The 21,640-nt window shown below is 39.8% G+C and overlaps 1 protein-coding gene across 4 annotated transcripts in view; it reads left to right on the top strand.

The window, feature by feature from the left end:
- Positions 1–17,476, top strand: part of LOC120554571 (inactive dipeptidyl peptidase 10-like) — a 58,392-nt gene extending 40,916 nt beyond the window's left edge. For all 4 annotated transcript variants that reach the window (XM_039793528.1, XM_039793530.1, XM_039793529.1 and 1 more), the window contains 20 exons: positions 765–885; positions 2,964–3,118; positions 3,372–3,469; positions 3,584–3,707; positions 4,400–4,438; positions 4,607–4,714; positions 4,859–4,950; positions 5,664–5,711; positions 5,829–5,944; positions 6,856–6,903; positions 7,550–7,648; positions 7,736–7,805; positions 9,328–9,456; positions 9,533–9,598; positions 10,679–10,733; positions 11,529–11,628; positions 12,175–12,233; positions 13,844–13,916; positions 14,126–14,199; positions 14,518–17,476. In XM_039793528.1, coding sequence (XP_039649462.1) covers positions 765–885; positions 2,964–3,118; positions 3,372–3,469; positions 3,584–3,707; positions 4,400–4,438; positions 4,607–4,714; positions 4,859–4,950; positions 5,664–5,711; positions 5,829–5,944; positions 6,856–6,903; positions 7,550–7,648; positions 7,736–7,805; positions 9,328–9,456; positions 9,533–9,598; positions 10,679–10,733; positions 11,529–11,628; positions 12,175–12,233; positions 13,844–13,916; positions 14,126–14,199; positions 14,518–14,652 — 1,809 coding nt within the window. In that variant the 3' untranslated portion in view covers positions 14,653–17,476. The remainder of the gene's footprint in view (positions 1–764; positions 886–2,963; positions 3,119–3,371; positions 3,470–3,583; positions 3,708–4,399; positions 4,439–4,606; positions 4,715–4,858; positions 4,951–5,663; positions 5,712–5,828; positions 5,945–6,855; positions 6,904–7,549; positions 7,649–7,735; positions 7,806–9,327; positions 9,457–9,532; positions 9,599–10,678; positions 10,734–11,528; positions 11,629–12,174; positions 12,234–13,843; positions 13,917–14,125; positions 14,200–14,517) is intronic.
- The last annotated feature ends 4,164 nt before the right edge of the window (positions 17,477–21,640 follow it).

Raw genomic sequence — 21,640 nt, forward strand, 5'->3', positions numbered from 1 at the left:
TAGAGCGTCAGAGATTTTGTGCTTTATTAGCAGTTTTTACATCTTTAAGACAGTCTTTACTTTTGTGTGGTAGCTTTAGTTGTTTATTCAACATGTTGTTGGGTCTGTTTGTCCTAATATTTCTATTTTTGGGTTGCAGCATCTATGATGTTGCCCTTTTATAGTGAGATTCAAACATTCAGACTCTTCCTGTAGGCCTGTGTTGTTCATTCTGTTACAGGATGTCTTCATGAAAAATGTTTTATTTGATGCCACCAGCATTTGCACAGTGTATCTTTAGGTCTGCAGCAGCAGTAGAACGTCAGAGCATAGTTGATCCAGGAAAAGTTTCCCAACTCAAAATGGCTGCTGTGTGGCTAGTTGATATTCAGAACAGAGCTGGTGAAAATAAATAACTCCGGGAAAAAAATCCGGAAAAAAAGAGTTGAGGAGGACTCAGGATATTGGTGAACCTGCAGGATGTGTCGGGCTGATCCTGTTTGTATTTGCAAATGCAAATATTAAAACACTGATGGAAGAGAAAGAACAAACACAGACGTTCTGCACCGCGGTGAGATAAAACCAGGAGCTTTAATATTAAAAAAAAACAAAATCTCATCAGAGGGGAAATCAGAAAAACACATCGAAAGCCGAGCTCGACAAAGTAAAAGTCGAGGAGAAAAACAGCAGCAAGGAACACAACTGAAATAAAAGTTAGAAATGGGATCATGCATGTGTGTGCCAGGGTAAAATCTGTACCTTCATTATCTCCTCGTCCTCTTCAGATCTACATCTTTGAGAATAACATCTACTACCAGTCTGATGTGAACAGCAACTCTCTGAGAATCACCTCCTCTGGGATGGAGGGAGTCATCTTCAACGGACTGGCCGACTGGTTGTACGAAGGTTTTTGTGTGTGTGTGTGTGTGTGTGTGTGTGTGTGTGTGTGTGTGTGTGTGTGTGTGTGTGTGTGTGTGTGTGTGTGTGTGTGTGTGTGTGTGTGTGTGTGTGTGTGTGTGTGTGTGTGTGTGTGTGTTCGATGTATTGTGTAGTGTTTCAAAAATGAGATTTTGTGTTTTTTAAGGCAGATTTTTAGACTGAAAATCTGACTGATTTTAGGCCTAGAGTGAAGGAACTGAGTACTTCTGCCACCACTGGTCGTTGTAATACTTTTTGATCAATCTCTTGATGATAATAACTTCTGGTGGAACACTTCAAGCTCCAGTTTTGGAAGCGTTTGTGTGACTTAATTCAATTTGATTTTCAATAAAATGTTATTTATATCGTCAAATCACAACAGAAGTTATCTCAGGACACTTTACAGATAGAGTAGGTCTGGACTAGGGCTTTGACTCCGAACTTCGTTATTCGAATATAATTCGAATATTACAAAAAAAAAAGATATTCGAACGAATATGAGCCAGCCCTTAATATTCGAACCTGTTATGGGCATTATTTTTTGTAAATGCGTTAGCTTATAAACGTTGTTTTCAGTTCAGATCTTCGGGCTTTTCCCGCATTTCAAAAAATGTAACATATCGTCGGCGCGACGACGTCTCGGCCGTGGGTTCGGTAGCGTGCATTCCCCTAATTCTCAAAGAAAGTGGCTGGCCCAGGGCCAGGCCAGGCCAGGCCAGGCCAGCTCAGCGGCGTCTTTCTCCCGTCGCGTTCCGCTGTCTCTCCTACCTACACCGGCGCCACACCCTGTCCCTTCTCCCCTTCCTACCTGCTGCTCAGTGCTGCTGCACATGAGGAGAGAGCACAGAGGGGGGGGCGGGGCTGCTCCTCAGTCACACACCAGAAGAGAGAGGGGACTGTTTCGTCGGCCACAGGAGAGAAATACTGGCGACTCTTTTTTATTTTACAGAAAGTCGCCAGATTAGTCGCTTTTGTGGAAAAAAAGTCGCTAATTGGCAACACCGCCCACACACACACACACTGGCTCGATGCACACACCAGCACACGAGTATAAACATCAGACCACTTACGTAGGCTACGGTGAAAGCTCCGAAGTTCCTGTCGAAAGCACACTGTGTGTGTTTAATCCAGGGTCTGACTTACATTTTTTTTTTTAAATGAAGGCATTTAATGGTCAAAATATTAATAAATATTCGAATATATTCGAATATTAATATTAACATACAAACGAACTTCGAATATGATTTTTGGGCAAAAGTCAAAGCCCTAGTCTGGACCACACTCTAATTTACAGAGACTCAACAATTTCCCCCCCCCCCATGAGCAAGCATTTGGTGCGGCGGCGGCGAGGAAAAACTTCCTTTAAACAGAAACCTCAGACAGACCCTGGCTCTCAGTGGGCGGCCATCTGTCTCAAAAGGTTGGGTGGTTGAGGATGTAGTTTTGAGTGTACACTGGGCGTCCGCAGTTCAGATTTGTCTTTTGCGTTAAAAGAATTGAGCGGACTAGACAAATATCAAAAATCTGAATGGTAATGCAAAATCAACAAGCCTCTAGAATCCATTAAGTCGCTGTGCAAACAAATTCCTCAATGTGGTGATGGTCTTTGCACAAACAGACGTGGGCGGATGGGGACATTATACAATCATTTCTGTTTGTAGATTTACGGTGAGCTGTGTGTTTTTGAGTGCATTTACTTTAGACTGTAACCATTTGGCTGATGGAAAGAGCAGAATAAGTGTGGTGTACTATTTTAACAATAAAATTAGCAACCAGTCATTTCCCCCTTCAAATTATGTTTTTTTTATGGTGTTTTTAACCAGTTTTAATTGGATTTAACCTAACTTGTAGCGTCTTACAAAGAAGCGTTTGACTACAGAAGCCCATGTCTAAACAGCTTACAAGAAAAGCAAGATACAACTACTATAAAACAGAACTACAGGGGCAGAAAGCCAGCACATCTGCAATGATAAGAGAGAAAGGGGAAAAAAATAAGCATTTGCCATTAGCACATTATGAACTGTGACACAAATGTGGATTATTTGTGTCTTTTTCTTATTAATCAGAGGAGATTCTGCGTTCCCACTTGGCTCACTGGTGGTCGCCTGACGGAGAGCGACTGGCTTTCCTCACCATCAATGACACCCTGGTACCCAACATGGTTCTGCCCCAGTTCACCGGCAACACCTATCCCAAAGGACTACAGTACCCATATCCTATGGTACGTCTGCTGCAGCTGGATTGATGGAAATAAAGTCCTTACATCATGTGTGAAGTTAAAGAGAAATATAAAATTTAAATGTCTTTTTGGGTTGTTTTCTTTGCAAAAGCTTTTAACTGTGCACATTTGAGATGTCATTTAAAAGACATCCACAGCCAGCGGACAAACATGCTTCACAGAAATTGTATAGAGATGTATTGATCTCCACATGATATGTAACAATAACTTTCCCTTCTCTGTCGGACACCTTCAGGCCGGTCAGAGAAACCCTGCCGTCAAGTTGTCGGTGGTCAACCTGTTCGGAGCGACACACACTCAAGAACTGCAGCCTCCAGATCAGCTCAGGCTCAGGTACACACACACACACACACACACACACACACACACACACACACACACACACACACACACACAGTGGTAGACACAAGGCACAACATCTGACTCTCCTCTGTGTCTCCTCTGCAGCGATTTCTACGTCACCATGGTGAAGTGGCTCGGTAATACTCACCTGGCAGTGCGGTGGGTCAACCGGCCCCAGAATGCATCAGTGCTGACGGTGTGTGACGCCACCATAGCAGTCTGTCTTCAGGTGGGTGTTGCTGATTGGACGATGGGGTCAAAGATGGTGTTAGGAGATATTACACTCCCACTGAAAAGTACCTTTAATAGAGGGTAATTCTGACGTACTTGTAGTTTACTTGAGCATTTAGATACTTTCTACTTCTCTACATTTCAGAGGTAAATATTGAACAGTTACAGTTATACACCTATATTGAGCATTTAAAATATGATGTTGTTCAGGTTATGAAACCTACCAGTAGAACATAAAATCAGCTCTTCAACACTAAAATGCTTTGTATATATATCAATGCATCAGTAATAATTATCCCATTGAATAATAATATATAACCCTGGCAGAGAAATTTAGCCTGCAGAGTGGGTACTTTTACTTTAATACTTTAAGTAAATATGGCTGGTAATACTTTTGTACTTTCACTTAAGTAGAGTTTTGAATGCAGGGCTTTTGCTTGTAACGTTTTTTTTTTTTTTTAAATAGTCAATAGTTGAATAGTCCATTTTCCTTTACTGGTTACTGTGGTGGCACAGTTGTCTAAATGAATCAGATTAATTATCAGTTAAATGCAAATAACTTCTGCTTGATAAGAAACTCTTTGGAAAACAAGACAAACCGATTCTCCATATAACATACAACATACCATGGCCATATGTCTATATGTCATATTGTCATGTTTTCATTTCATTTTCTTCATTTTAATTCAGAGACATGAGGACTCTTCAGAGACGTGGCTCTCCATGCAGGTAAACCTCAACACAGACATTCCTCATAACAGTATTTAACAACAATAAGGTCCTGACTGTATATACCTACTGTGTTATCCTCGCAGCAATATACAGCCCATTATTAAGGGAAGAGTACAGCAGGAGCTATTCGTGCATAAAGCGTGTCACCTCTGTCTCTCTGTGCAGGGACAGGAGCCGCTGTTCTCCAAGGACAGGAGCAGGTTTTTCCTCACTCTGCCCGTGAAACAAGGCGGTCACGGAGATTTCCACCACATCACAATGTTCTCCAAGAAGGTGACTCCAAAAGGACTCTCTTTGTTACTGTCCCTGTGCAGAAAATGTCCATCTAATAACCCACTATAAGTCCTATTTATCTACCAAAGTTCGGGTGTTGTACTTTCTGGTGTTTCCAATCCTTCGACCTGATTCTGGTTTCAGTTACGAAGTGACCACGACGAAGTTCGACACTTAACGTCAGGAGACTGGGAGGTGACAAAAATTGCCGCTTACGATGAAAACAACCAGATCATGTAAGTTTTGCTTCTCACATTTAATCCAAAGAAAACATTTGTACCTCTCTCTGCCGACACTAAACTTCAAAATAAAAATTTTCAGTTTGATTTACTCCCAAAATCTCTCTAAACTAGTGTCCTCTTACTGTCCAGCTGTCCAAATATTGGTACATTAGTCCAGATCCCCTTTCATTAACAATCTGCAGTTACTGCAATTATTTGCTTTTGTTTGGCCCTGAGTTTCACCTTTTGGCTGCCCAAATAAACCGATGGGTGTTCTGTAGACTTGTAGCTGAAAAACACGTATTATTCAGGATAAATTCTGTCTTGTTGTTGCCAATTTGTAATTAAAATCTTGCCCCCACTTCAAACTGATGAAAGAAAGAAAACACTTTTGCGAGACGCCTGATTTTTCTCCTGATAAAAGCAATTTTCCAATTTTCCAAGAAACAATGTTTAGCTTGTGATTAGCCAAGTGGGTTATTTGTGCCACATCCATATCTGTCTCTTCCCCCAGTAAAAGAACTACCACTAATACGTATTCAGCTGTATTCTGTAGAAATGGTTTGAAAACATCTATTGTCTAACATGCCACGTGAGCCGCAGGGTTCATCATTGTATAAATCGGTCTCTGGTTGGTCAGCCACAACAGTGAAGTGCCTAGTGAAGGCCCATGTATAATGGCTCTCTGACCTTGTCCTACTTTAGCTGCTCTGCTTTCCTCCATGCAGATACTTTCTGAGCACAGAGGACTCTGCACAACAAAGACATTTATACAGGTAAAATACACTCAATCTAGGACTTACGTTGTATTTTTTAAAGCTTTTGGTTCATTCTTTCTCCGACATTTCCCTCTAATGTGTGTGATGCACATTGTTGTCTCTGTCCTCCGATAGTGTGTCCACCCTCGGCCTGTTTCCACAACGATGTCTCACCTGCGGACTCAAGGAAGAGTGTTCGTTCTTTGACGCCAACGTCAACCCCGATGCACAGCACGCCCTGCACTGCAAAGGTCAGAGAGAGAGAGTCAAAGACTTACATATAGTATCATTCACTAGCAGGGACCACACCATCAACCATATACACGTGAACAGTTTAATGATGAAAGATGGTTGGTATGCGAGGTGTGAAGTCACTTGTAGTCATCAGTTGACTTGGCGTTGACTGCGTTGGGGGGAAGCTTCAAATAGGGAATCTGCAGTAGCACCCGGGGCCTGCTCCCGAAATTATACTAGATAGCTCCAATAAACTTCCTGAATGGTACAATGATGGGTCTGAAATTTAGAATAATGCCTTTTAACCGTCCAAATAAGTCAGGTGTGTGTGTGTGTGTGTGTGTGTGTGTGTGTGTGTGTGTGTGTGTGTGTGTGTGTGTGTGTGTGTGTGTGTGTGTGTGTGTGTGTGTGTGTGTGTGTGTGTGTGTGTGTGTGTGTGTGTGTGTGTGTGTGTGTGTGTGTGTCAGAGTTGATTTGAACGCACCATAAGTAGGCAAGTGTGCATGTTGCTCAAGTTCTGTCAGTTAATTGATAGACTCAGTTAACTGATAGACTTTCTACATAATAGAAATAAATACAAAAAATAGGGAGGAAGCTCATTAAAATATGCAATAATTAAGATCAGTGTATGTGATGGAATAGTGGCATTAGAATGTGCCAGATGCAGGCAGTAAAACAGTATGGAACAGTTTATGGAAATGTCTGTTTCCATCAATCATAAATGAAATAAAGGCTGCTTGAAATCGGAGATTTGGAGAGACAAATGGGAGAGGATCTTTCAATAAAAATCATTGTCTTGAACAATCTGTCCCCCTCACTTCTGATATTACAGTTATTCGTAACGTGTCCTGAGATAACTTTTCTAATGATTTGACACTATAAATAAAATTGAACTGAAAACGAAATATTCTTTTCCCTCCCTTTGCAGGTCCTGGAGTTCCAGCTGTGCTGCTTCTCAGTTTCGATGATGTGGACTGTAAGTCGTCTGTATTCTCCCTAATATGAAAGCGCTCGGTGTTTATGTGATGTTAGTGTGGGCAGGCAGATGTGCCTTTTTTTTCCCTGAAATGGAAACTAGTTTGCAGCAATTAAGCATCATCATCTCCATTTGTATGAAAACACCGGCAGCTGTTGGATTTGACACCGTGCCAAACTGCACCGGAAATTTGTCCTTTTATATAAGATGTGTTTTGTATCACTCTTTAAATATTCATCACAGTTTATCGCCGCAATTGTTTACGCAAAATAGTACTCATGTGCATGATCATAAAAGACAAGTCAGAGAGAAAAAGTGCTGAATCATATCCAAATAATACTCCTCCACAAGGTGATGCAGCAAGACCCTCAGGTACTGAAAAGTATGTTATTTCTTCGTTGTACGTGTACGGTATAGAAAGCCTGCCTATTAAGTGGATTAATGGTTATACAATGAGAACAGAGTCATGACCTTCCGTTGCTGCAGCCTCTAGATAAAGTGCTGAATATTTTAGGGGAATGTTGTCTTTATTGTCTTTATTTCTTGTGGAAACTTGAACAAATGAGCAGAAATTCTTAGATGGGTTTCATTTATTTCAGCGGATAAATAACTCAATTAATTTTACTCTGATTTTTATATTTCACAGCATATTTCATCTTAGAGAACAACCTTCCTCTGCGGTCGGCTCTGGAGACCAAAAAGATGATTCAGACTGAAATCCGGATGATCACAAACGACAACTTTGGTACAAATGATCTGCACTAATGAAAGAATGATAGGAGTGTGTTTGCATCTGTCGTCTGCTTCTGCTCATGTTTCTGCCTCCTCACAGAGCTGCCTCTGAAGCTCATCTATCCTCCTGACTTCTCTGAGTCCTACCTGTACGGCCTTCTTCTTATTGTGTAAGCCCATTATTACATTTACATCTTTTTACCATTTACATTTACTGCAGCGCTGCGAGCTTCAAAGGACAGCTGGAAGTGACACACTTCACTCCTCTGTACCTGCAGGCTGTGCAACCTACCCTTCAAATACATTTTTACAAATCAACAGCAGCTATAAGTACAAATAAATGGCATGTTGGACAAGAAAATGAAATGTAGCTACATTTGCAATGTCTTATAATCCTATTTGAATGCAGAGTTTCAATAAATATCACAATCTCAAAGCCAGTGGTGGAAGAAGTAGATCCTTTACTTATTTAAAAGTAAAAAAAAGACAAAAGTACTCTATTACAACCAAAGGTTGTGCATTCAAAATCCTCCTTTAGTACAGAAATATTATCAGCACTTGAAGTATCAAAGTACTCTCTTTGCAGAAAACTGCCCCCCCCCCACAACAACATTAGATTGTTAACATTGGTGCATTAATGTGTAAGTATCATGTTAGTGTTGTAGCTGTTCGAGGTGGAGCAACATATACACTTAGCTAGTCCAGGGGTTCCCAACCTAGGGGGTCGGCAGATAAACAAAGATTATTATTATTATTATAATTATTAACCTGATGGGTTGTGAGATTATTAATGGGAGGGTGGAGAAGGAAAAACAAAGTTCTGTTGCCGACATTTGTTGGAGTTTTCTGTAATCTTTGTGAAATATTGATATTTAAATGAAAGTTTTCTAACAACTTCTAAACATCACGACAAGACATGACTGCTTTTTTCTAAGAGGCCATGAGCCAAAACTGTTGGAAACCCCTGGTTTAATCTTAATATTTCTAAAAGGGCATTTAGTTTAAAGTAAAATCTTCCAACTGTCACACCTGTAGTGTAATAACAAGTAGGCTTACAATATTCTCCTCTGACATGTAGTGAAGTAGAAGTAAAAAGTAGCAAAAAAATGTACATACTCAAGTACAAGCAGCTCAAAATTGTACTTCCTTTAGCCCAGGGGTCTTCAATGTTTTTTTTAAGCCAAGGACCCCTTAACTGAGAGACAGAGCAGGGACCCCCTACTACATATATTGTATAAAATAAAGTTGCATTTCAAACTAGGCCTACAATAACGTGTAGGGCAGCCTTATGCTTTTATACATACCTTTTTATGGGCATAGAATACTAAGCTATTAAAATTATAAATGTTGGCAAGATTTTATGAATCATGTTTTAATGTTACACATACACGTAGCACAGTGAATCCTCAGGATGAACTGTATCTGTGAATGGCTACCTTAATGACTACCTTACCTATAGGCCAGTAAGCCCTATCATCAGTGGGGATTTATATTTGCTAATAATATGTTGGAGTCATGTTAGGACATTTTAATTTTTGAAAAAACTCTGAGGACCTGCAGTAACTCTGAGGACCTCCTAAGGGTCCTGGACCCCGTGTTGAAGATATCTGCTTTATACAGCACTTCACCATTACAACAAAAGAAGATTATTTGAATAAAATAATCAGTGTATTTGTGTGTTTGGCCTCCCAGTGGCAGCTCCCTGGGCGCACAGGCGGCGACGGAGGAGTTTGGGCTGGACTGGGCCTCTGTGCTGGCGGGGTCCGAGCAGGTCATCGTAGCTCGGCTCGACGGCAGAGGCTCTGGGTTCAGAGGACAGAGGTACTGAACATTCACATGCATATTCAACATGTGTTGGTAGTTTTTCTTATTAACGGTCATCTTTGTGACCTGCCAGGGTTTTACAGCAGGTCCATCAGAGGCTCGGCACGGTGGACGCAGAGGACCAGACAGCAGCTGTGGAGTACGTAACCCATTTAGTCCTGTCTGGATGCATAGTTTCAGTTTGGTGAGAGTTACTTTGTGTCTGTTTTCCACTATTTTTGAAATCACACTTTTAACCGTTAACATCTGGTTTGTCCCAAAGCAAAACAAAAGACACTTCTGCCTTTTGTCTAATGCACGTTTACACACAATCCCACTTTTATTTGCGCCAGAGAATAAATCTGCATCACTTGGGATTATTGTCTAATTGTTACAGGAAGTTCCGGCTTCTTGGATGTACATTTTCTCATTTTCTTCGTCTGCAATGTCAGTAAACTGAGTATCTATTCAGAGTTTTTCACTGTTTGTTTGAGGAAAAAAAAGGACATTCCATTGTTCATTGTATCTTACATTTAATGGACCACATGATTAATTGATTGAAATAAATATTGGCAGGAAGTGTTACCGAAATGAATTACCCCAATGCTGATATCCACTACACTTGGAGTTGTGTTTATGTTTGAGATTAAAATGACAAATACTTTTAAATTCAAAGTTTCATCCGGATATTAATAAGTTTGCAAATGACACAACTAAACTACTTTATTACACTGCTTTGTAGCTGTTCTTTTTCTTCTAGTAGAATTACTGTCACACATTAAGATTTGAAATATAAACCCTTCAGTTTGGCCAGTTGAAGCCAGTATTTGAAATTAATTCAGTCTGCAGAACAAGCACAAAACAGTAAATGGTAAATGTGTGCAGATGGGGCTGGGGGGGGGGGAGCTCCTGATTGTCAAGTGAAATCAAGGAAACGAGATTTTATCTGAGAATTACAATCAGTGTCACATTGAACATAAGAAGTTGTTGTACCGTCTCTACTGGGTTTGACATCACAACAGTATTAATTCAGCTGCAAAACACACAATATACAATATGCTTCTTAGTTATAAAAACACAAGCGATATTTCTGTTTTTTTTTCATTTCTTTTCCCAGTAACTCTCTCTCTCTCTGTGGCTGTGACCTCCTTACTGTTGGACACTTGATAGTCTGTGAATTGAAACAAACTTCTGAGTCCACTCGTTCTTTGTGTGAAACCGTTTCCTCTGTGTGCCTCAGATACCTGGCGGATCTGCCGTTCGTCGATCGCACCCGTGTCGGAGTCTTCGGAGAGGTTTGTCTGTGAATGAATCCAACCTTTCACCCTGAAGGATGAATGTGTACGGGCGGTGTGGTGTGAAATGCTAAATGAGGCTTTCTCTCATAATGTATGAGGCCGTAAATGATGACAGATGATACGATTACTAATGATCAAGCATTCATACATGTATGTAGAGTTTTCATGCTCCCTATGGATCCTCAGGTTATAGTGCACATGAAACATACATATTTCATCTCGCTGTATACCCAGATCTCATATTATCCAGGTTCCTGATTGAAACTAGTTTGGTTTCCAGTCTAATCTTCAATAAAGGGAGAGAAACACAGCGATACAATCCTCAGTATTCCCCATTCTTAGCCCAGTATAGCCAGGTTTCTCAAAACCAGGATATGACGCACCGCACAACACAGCATACCCCAAAACATTGTCACCTTTTCCTAATAAAATCAGCTAAGTCAAGAGGGGCTAAAACCATTTTCTAGAAAGGATTGATATGCGAATAAAGGTCCATATTCAATATATTCAATATTTACACTTACTGTGAGACAAATATGCAGGAAAGTTCTTCTTCAATCTCATAAATCGATGGTTGTAAACTTTTTGCAGTCAGAACAAAGGAACATTTACTTGCAAGAGTGGTATTTATTCTCTTTGTTTAACTTGAATGATTTGCGGACGCCTGAAAAAGTCTTAAAAATGACATGAACGCGTAGCAGAGATATGCCGCTGCTTTGCTACCCTCTAAATCCGGGCGTATTTGTGTATACTCAACCATCAGTAAGAGCTGGTTTTACGTTCCTCCAACAGGACTACGGCGGCTTCCTCGCACTGACGCTGCTGAAGTCGACTGAGAAGCTGATCAGATGTGCTGCGGTGCAGGCTCCTGTCACCGACTGGTCCATGTACGGTGAGCAGAGACATAGCTCTACTTCTTTAATCCACACTGCAGGGACATGGAAATATTTATTACTTCTGCTGCTGCAGCGCCGCCGCCGTCTTTATCCTACATGCTGTATTGTCTGGGTAATGTGACTTTAATTATCCCTGGGTTCTACTTTAGGGACTTCAGGCTTATTGAAGCTTTTGGGTTGAAAAGCTTTCATCATTTCCGGGAGAGTCCAGCGAGTATATACGTACTACTGTACAGCTTAAGTACTGCTGTATGTGATTAAAGTTAATATAACATATATTCTAATAGACTGAAGTGTGTCTGTCAATCCTCTGATTCCAGTGTTTCTTACAGAGCAGAATAAGGATTTCGCTCAGTTTCTGGATGCTCAAAACACACGTTTGGAACATATTTTCTTATAGCATGTTAAATCTCGAACAGAAAGAAGAATCTAAGAAATGATTTAGATTGTAAAGCAGCATGAGATCAACTACAGCCCCAGCATTAGTTTTTCTTTGACATCTTTCGTAAAACAACAATCCTGTAAGCTCCTTTCTCTTCCAGCCTCTGCCTTCTCCGAGAGATACCTCGGCTCACCTTCAACTGAGAAGAACAGATACCAAGTGAGCTGCTTTTACCCATCATCCATCTGTGGCTGGGCTTGTTTATTTTATGTCATGTCCCAAATCACATCTTTTCCAGGAGCCAGACGCATTACAATTTTTATTTTTTTTTAAAAGAGGTTGCTGAGGCGGCAATAAACCCGCTAATCTGACACCAAAAAACACAACAGTGTGACTACATATAAAGAGAAATCATATGAGCTCTGCCATCCATGGCTCTCAGTCCTCTACGCCATGTTTGCTGTCATCCTAATCACGTTTACTGGCAAATTTAACTAACTAATAGTTTAATCATGTCCGTTAATTTAACAATTTAACTCGTGAATTTGTACTTGCACTGCCACCACTGCCCAATGTAAAAAGAGTCATTATTTTGGGTAGCAGAAGTATGACTTCCCTCCTCTCCTATTCTGTAAGTCATCTCTGGACCCCTCAGGTTCATCTTGTGAGTTTTTGGAGGGTACCTGACCCACAGGTTGGGAACCACTGCATTCAAGCGAAGAAATAAGTCCGAGCACAGTGGGAAATAGCGAGGAAAACATGTTTGGTTACTTAATGCTAAATGTTGCCAACAGAATTATTCAATTTCTAAAATCAATTTTACTTGCAGGCTTTAATGGAGCCACAACTAAAAGGCTGCTGGGTTTGCAGCCTACAAATTGAAGTATTACAACAGTGTAAATTAACTGCATACTGCATTACTTTAAAACCTATTTTTTTCTTCCTCCGTAGCGAGGTAGAGGTCACACATCTTTCTAAATGAAAACGCACTCTGCTTTGGTTCACTTCACAAACAAAACGGTTAAAAATAAAGACACAAATGTGGCCACAAGCATTTCAGGCAATTTTCCACATCCTGTCCTTTTGCAACAGAAAGGGAAAAACACACAAACATGAAAAGTAGGAAAATGCCAGAGGTTAAAAAGAAATTACAGAATCGTCCTCTATGTGAAGGTTGCAGTCAAAGTGTGTTTTTCCTCCTAAGTGGGTTGCCTAAAAGTGGGCCGACTATTTTTGTGACTCTCGCAGCAGGAGGGGCTGTCTGCTTTTAAATGACATCCAATGAAAAAGAAATGTGGCGCGATCTGATCAGGTAACAATCAGCGGGACATCATCACTGACTTGCTGGAATATCTTCTTCGTTTGCGTCCCAGCTGGGAATAAAAAGTGAATGATGGGATTGAGAGGTTGAGCTATCCTCTAATATAACAGCTACCATTCAAACTCCCCTGAGCAATACATCTAAATGCAATCTGGCTTCCTGTTGCAGAGGAAAAAAATACAAAATACTCACCAGTTTCTCTGCCAATGTGGACATGAGATGTGTATATGTCAATTTCTAGTCAGGCTGCTCCACATATGGCCACGTCGGCTTCAAAATATCCCTCCATGACCTTTCCAGGACCTATTATACTTCTTTTTATTTTCTAGATTAAAATAACAGTTTGACATTTTAGAAAAATTCTAATGTCTGCACGATAAATATAAGAATACAGCCAGTTGCCGCTTAGCTTAGCTTAGTATAAAGACTGGAAACCTGGGGATTTTCCATACAAAAGTTATGTAAAGGTGATAAAATCTGATGTATTGATGAATATTTTTTCTCCCAGGCATCCAGAGTTGTCACCAACATGAAAGGTCTGCAGGGAGGAACTCTGTTTCTGGCTCACGGCACCGCAGACGGTACGCCCACTATTCTCCTCGTGTGACAGTTTTCATCGCAAAATATAAGTGGAAGTCGTCACAATAACCTTTTATGTGTTAATGGTTGTGTTCTGTTGATGATGCAGAGCTTTAAAACTCGACCCTGTGTGAGAACCGGAGCTTTTATATGCAGCAGTGTAAAATAACCCTGTCGACACTTATTTGCATGTCTTGTTTTTCCTCCACAGCAAACGTTCACTTTCAGCACTCAGCGGAGCTCATCAGACACTTGATAAAGATCGGAGCCAACTATACTATGCAGGTAAATACTTTGCTCTTAAAAAGATTTAAAAAAAAAAAAACTACTTCAACTGGGGCTGGAGACAAAATAAAATAAACCGATTTCTAAGACTGTTTGACATAATCAAAGTCTGTAACACGGTTTCAATGGATGTATGTTGCCAAAGGAAAGTTTGCAATCCTGAATCACAATGAAAAGAATCCTCTGTTCCAAACTGCATAGGAAAAAGTGTCTTTTTAAGACAATACCAGACAATAACCCGTTAATATGCACTTTCTAAATTTCGTTTTTTTTATATCTTCTTCACTCTTTTATCTCTTGTGTTTGTTCTTGGGACAGATCTACCCAGACGAGGGACACTTCCTGTCAAGACGCAGCCGGATCCAGCTGACTCACTCCCTGAATGGTTATTTTAGAGGATGTCTGCTTGACGCATCATCATTACTCGACCAACAACAACGGGACGACGAGTGAGAGGAAACGTGGTCATTATTACTGGACCGTGTGTCTTTATGAGTCGATGTGCCCCTGCTTGACTGTGTGTGTGTGTGTGTGTGTGTGTGTGTGTGTGTGTGTGTGTGTGTGTGTGTGTGTGTGTGTGTGTGTGTGTGTGTGTGTGTGTGTGTGTGTGTGTGTGTGTGTGTTTTATACCTGTAGAACAACATTTGATGGACAAAACAAGCTTCTTCCCAACATATCAGATATAGTTTCTATCGCTCATCACCTCAGTAGAATATAGCTCCTACAGTCGGCTACCATGATGCAAACAGGTCATTCAGAGAGATATCCCCTCTCTCTCACTGACAGAACAGACAAAATGTTTAATTTTTTTTTTGGTGTCATGGCAAGATTTGCAAACTATACAAAATGTGTGGGAAGTTTGGAGGAGGTGATAAAATGACTTTCTTTATGAAGCCAACCTACACTCTAAAAACCATGACAGGCTTCTGTCTGCACAGTCTCCGCAAAACATTTTGTGAAATTAGCACACATTTTTACGTGTTATTTGTAGGCCTTCTTTCTATGTAAAGGTGTGATAACTGCAGCTTCAAATCTTAAAGTATTTCTGTACAACATTAAATATTCATTAGCAAAAATCTAAATTAAAGTTTGACAACCTTTATTATCGTATATAGTATAGCACCTTTCAAAGGCTGGAGCAATTTAAAGTACTTTAAAGATGACTCACAAGCTGATTATAAGACCGAAGTAAGCAATTTGAGACTTGAAATATGATGAAAATGTAATAAACAATAAAATAGATATGTATTTAAATAACAAAACAAATACTAGAGAGTAAAACATTATTACAATCAAATAAATTATTAAATAAAATAATGACTCAAAAAATAAATGAGTCAAATGTTGCTCAATCCTGATTGGTGCACAGAAATGTGTTACATCCCAACTGAGCCCCGCCCATTTCAAACTAGTGAGAAAAGCACAAAAATGTGAAGTAACACAAACTTTTCTGACTTTTAACAGGCAATTTGTGGTGTTTTTCATAAATTACCCATTTTCTTACGATTTCAAATCGTAAGAAAAAGATAGCGCTGCAGCGCTATCCTATTGCGTGCAGAGGGAATTTGAAAGACAACCGTTTATCCCGCCCCTCGGATTGAGCCCTGCCAATGGTGAGTTCCCAGACCTCAACATCTGGATGTGGGTCTGGCTTGTCAGGCTACCAATCTGGTCCATCCGTGGGACATGAAACCAATTTAAAAAGGCACATTTATGACATCATTGATCCTCCAAAGCTTCCTGTATAGGAAAAGACTATACATTAATTTTAAAGAACAACGGAACATGACAAAGCCTGACAGCGTCATGGCAACATCTCTTATTGCTAAAACTTCATCTGAAAGGGATTAACTTGCAGGGAAACCTAATACGTCGTGTGTAAGCAATCAAAAAGCAGACACCGTTCACTCAGCATCAGTCATGTTAGGTCCTGGATATTTATGTTGGCATGGTTACCTGTTTTACAAATAAGGTTACAGATTTTGAAGTCATTAAGCCTTTAATCAGACAGCAAGAGTGCTAAACAGATGGACAGTACTTATTTATTACACTGTCTCCTTGTCAGTATATTACCTGAGATTTAGTTATTTTATTATTTACCGTGTCACAACAATTTTCTTTTGATATATAATTAAAAAAAAAATTCTAAATATTGAGCTTAAAGGGGCAATAAGTGCAGTTGTTCTCTTCCCATAGCACATATGGCTCACTACATAGATATTTATAGAACATTATATCTCTGGCTCACCATCTATCTGCAGCAGCTTCATACTCTTTATCTGGCCTCTTTCTGTTTGGACCTTTTATCTTCACACAAATCTGCAGCTGGTTTATTGCAGTTTTTTTAACATGACGATAAACTGTGTAACCTTGTTACAAGGAGTTTGCATTGAATTCCTGCTGTAATGTCATTAAATAGCTGCAGGGTATATTTTCTATGGTTTTATATTTTCTACTGGTTGCCATAACAGTCTTACGTAAACCGCCTGATGTTCCTTCAAATCCTTGGCTGATAGAACATACTAATATTATTTTTGTTTTGTAAACTTGATTTGGAGGAACTCATGTCCTAATTTATTCGTTAGAATTCATCTGGATGAATTATTTCAAGTGCAGTTGCCCTTCACTTGTGCATTTCCAGCTGCTAAAAATGTGGCTTTTGTTTAGAAACACTCCCATTTGATAGTGTTATACATAAAGCATTGTAATTAAAAGGCATCTTAAGTGTTACGGGCAACACAGTGCCATAGCAAGAGAGCCTTCCTCACTGTGATTATGCAGACAATTACTGTCGGCCATGAATCACAGTGAGGAAGGTCCTCAGTGCTGTCATAGCTTTTAGAGGAGCCAACATGTGCTCAGTGTCTAGAGTTTCATTTCCAAACTGCTATTAACACGTGAGGAGAAAAACATCCGTTAATCTCAAATTGTGATAATCCCCTACATTGCATGGCTATTGGTTGTTATGCCAACCTGTCGGTAGCCTTGGATACAGCTACTCTCGGGCTGGTGATGCAACATCTTCAACGTCGTGTGCCAGCTTAACAGCAAAAGAGCCACCTGCTGAACAGTCCCGCTGCCTGTGCTCTGTAACAGTCGAGTCCAGTTTAAAGAAACCGTGTGTGAAGTCATGGTTATTGTTTTGAATGGGGTTTTTACTGTGAGTTTAACTTGATTTATTGATTTTCTGGGTGGGAAACATTGTGGGTGAGGGGTGAATAGAGAAAAAGTTATTGTATTTTTTGGCTGTTTTAATATTAAAGAAACATGAATGAGCCATGTTTGAGTCTTATTTTTTAGGAGATGGAGAGCAAAACCTGCAGAATCCTGGAGAATGATGTATATTTATGTAATTATATTTTCATTTGTCTCTTGCAGAGATGAAAGAAGTACTCACATCCTGTAGTAGACTTAGGCTACTTAAGTAAAAGTAGAACTACTTAAAAGAATCGGTTATAAGTCAAAGCCCTGAATTTTTAAATGTTTGGTAAGTGAAAGTACAGAAGTAGTACTATCAGAAAAATTTACTGAAAGTATCAAAAGTTACAAGTAGTCCTTATGCAGAATGGCTCCTTTCAAAGTGTTATATAATAAATACACATACGAGCATTTTAATGGGGAGCCACTTTAAGATACTTTGTATAATACTGGGTACAGAGTACTATATAGTATACTATAGTATACTAGTATAGTATCATATAGGCATATTGTGTTTTGGGTGTAAAATGTAACTTTAGGTGTCAAATAAATGTAATGGTGTAAAAAACACATTAGTTCCCTCTGAAATGAGGTGGAGTAGAAGAGTAAAATAGCATTCAATTACACTAGACGTGTATTACTTGCATTCTTTTTCACATTATCAGTCATTTTGGAACCTGCCATTCCCTTTCTGACTCCCACACCTGTTCCCAATCTCCTAATCCCCTTCCCCACCACCATATATGCCACCCACCTCCTGCACGTCCCCACCAGATTACATGAAGCCCTTTTAATTACAGATGCAGTAAACCTTCGCCGTGTGCTAATTGCATGACGCTGAAAGGTGACGTAAAGTTTATTCAAAACAGTCAGTATGCAATTCAAATAACGCAACGCACAAAGAAAATGGAGAAGCTAAAACTAATTGTGGATGGTGGTGGAACGGCTCCATGAAATGAACAAATAAATAGCAATTAAAGTCGCTACATTTCAGTGAACATCATTTAAGATGTACTACATGTTAGTAAAGTAAAGCAGTAATGTTGATTTCTTCGATAACAACTGCAAAAATACTGTGTAAATGCTGCACCGATACAGGTGTACGGGCGTTCCTGCTTTTATTCTGCTGTTACGGCATGCCAAAGCTGTTAGTTGCTGCACCACCCAAACCTCCAACTTATGCACTAAGCTTTTAGTATTGTTGGTTTTATGTATGTTTTGGTGAAAGTGGTTTTGTTCTCCCAGAACAATCCTCTCAGAGAAAAGAGCCTTCCACCAACTCTAACTGTAAAACCATCTGTCCTGACCCTGCTGTGGTTAAACACTGATATCAGCACCTTTTAATTTCCCTTTGTCTGAGTAGCTGTGTTTGTGTGGCAGCATGCAATCCTGTCAGCGGTCTGGAAAAAAACCATCACGTTCTTTTTAACCCCATACTGAGAAGAAATATGAAATATAGGAGACAAAAAACATGACCTTTATAATTCCTCTGCCCACCCTGCTGAGACTTAATTACATCAAAGCAATTACAGAGCCAATATGAAGGCCTCCTCCGCTGAGGAGGGGAAGAAAAAAAAAAAGTCCAGCAGCAACTTCAGAAACTATGAGTTAGGACCTGAACTGGGAAAAGAAGTCTGTCTCCCGTGGTCCTGCACAGGAAAATCTGTTAGGAAGGAAGTCTTTTGTACATTTTCTTATTCGTATTCTTTATTTTATAAAGGACAACACACATTAATTAACATTTCTGTAAATGGGCCAGTGTTAGCCAGCCGGTTAATTTTCAACTGTAGTCCTTTGGCCAGATGATTTCAGACCAGAGCAACAGGAAACAGCAAGGCATTCGTACAGGTTAAACAATAGGCCTACAGACAGAAGTCAAGAAGACACCGTACAGACAGCTAGAGCAACAAATAAGCTTTCTCAGTAAGCTGTGCAGAGCTACAGGACGCAGCAAGATATTAGCACGGTTACACATCAACAGTATCCCCCATTCAGTATAAGAAGCCATGCGAGCATCAAAACCCAGCCAAGCAACACAGACCCGAGCCATCTTCTCGCACCGTTCAACCATGCAGACCATACTGTAGCAAACAAGAAGTCTAAATTAGATTTAAATGAGCTTTACCTTAGAGCATTCACAGTAATTAGTCAGAACAACACAGATAGATTTCCACTGCATATCTAACTGGAACACAGCACAAGAACAGCCCCAGACTCACAAATTAGATCATTTATTTACCCAGGGTTGTCCACATACTTTTGGCCATATAGCATGTGTGTTTGTGTGTGTGTGTGTGTGTGTGTGTGTGAGCGCGCGCACCAAGCTGGTGGCCTTGTCCCTGATATTTCTCAATTCATGTATTCTTTCTTCCCTGTTCTCTACAGTGTGGTTGTTGTAATGAGCTTCCTCTCACAGTAGCACCCCACTGCCATCTTGTGGTAAAAGCTCACCCACAAGGTGTACATAAAAACACAACCCATTACTTTGAATGGTTTCTGTCTGACACAATTGTTAAGAATGGAACATATTTCTCAAACAGCTCTGAGTTACCCCTTTGAAAAGGTATTCAAGTGTGCATCCAGTGAAATTCAAATAAGTACATTAACTCAAGTATTGTAAGTCGGCCTATACATTTGAGGTACTTGTACTTTACTTGTGTATTTTCAGCTACTTTATAGTTTTACTCCACTACATCTCAGGGGTAAATATTGTACTTTTTACTGCACTACATGTATCTGACAGCTTTTGTTACTTTTGTTACTTCCGATGTTTCATCCCCTTCCTGTCCAGTGAAAACCATGTATCTCCAGATCTGCTGATTTTAAATTTTATGACTTTATGGGTTAAGCTAATTATCCTACTTTCTATGCTAAACAAAGTATTTAACAACCCTCTTGGATCCAAAAGTATCTGCCTGCATACCTGGGCCCATATTTATCAAGCTTCTCAAAGTTCCATTTTAGTCTTAAGTGCTGAGAATTCATGAAATGTACTCCTACTTTCAAACTTTAGTATAAAAGCAAGTTATCAAATTTGTTACAGCTAAGAATCACTCTACTCAGGTCAGTTAACAGCACAGCGGTTAAAAATTTGTAATTAAGACATGGTGGAAAACGTGTTTATCTTTCATTTCGAATGTATATATCATAATGTATTCTCCAGAAAATTATTTATTGTCAAATATATGTTGACCATTCAATGTGAAGGTATGTGAGAATATTCTTAAATGAGGAAATCTCTTCAGTGATTGGTCCATTCCTATGTCTTCATCATAGTGAACTGGTCGTCATCCAAAATGCCGTTTTTGGCACAGCAAAGTGTCGTGAATAATCTCTAAGACTGACACGTAGATACAGTCCTACCCTACACTTAAGCTACAACTGAGATGCTTCATAACTAACTTTTAAGCGCAGCTTTGAGCCAATAATTTTGTTTTACTCTAATAAGTCAATTCTTAGCAGTGTTCTTGTCTGGGTGTCTGTAGTAGATGGGCAATGTTATATATGTCATATTGGAGTTGTCCCTAGGACGCAGTAGTGGTCCATCTGGGAGCATGGGGTGGTGGGCATTGACATATATAAAAGGTGGGATAGTGGCACCGCGCTGTTCTCTGGTAGTTGTATTTAGCAGACCGCCATGCTCATGTAATGCTCATGCAAGTGTTCAGTAAACCCAGATAAAGCTACCTCGCTGTCTGCCTTTCCTTTACCAATACAAGGATATTGCAGTGTACTCCCCCAGGGTTATTTTGAGCGTCAAAGACTTCATTTCCTGCTTTCGGATACACTTTTATGCGCCAATTTACGGTGGAAGTACCTTTATGACAACTCAAAAATCCCAATATATCAAAAATATTATGGAAAGTATGTTGTTGCGTGCCATTGCACATTTTTAAGTGTGTATATGGAAATCCTAGAGCTTTCTTAGTGGTTATACAGTGTATACCTGCGTATCACGTAGACTACACTGTCCCTTCCTCCTTTTGTTTATTCGCTTTCACCTCAACCATAATGTGTGAGTTACTTTATTTACCTTTATGCACACAATTTATGTTGGATGTTTGATTTCTCTGTTCTCTCTTTGCAGAGTATATGAACTTCCCCAAATACAGCCATAAATGAGGGGAAAAGAAGCCTGGCATACAAGAGAACTTTATGCATGTGTGAAAAGGTGAAGATCGATGTTTAAACTTTTTGGAAAGGCAGTAATGTTCTTTGTTTCCTTTATAACCGCTGTAATTGT

This window comes from Perca fluviatilis, chromosome 24, assembly GCF_010015445.1.
Source record: "Perca fluviatilis chromosome 24, GENO_Pfluv_1.0, whole genome shotgun sequence".
Lineage (NCBI taxonomy): Eukaryota > Metazoa > Chordata > Actinopteri > Perciformes > Percidae > Perca > Perca fluviatilis.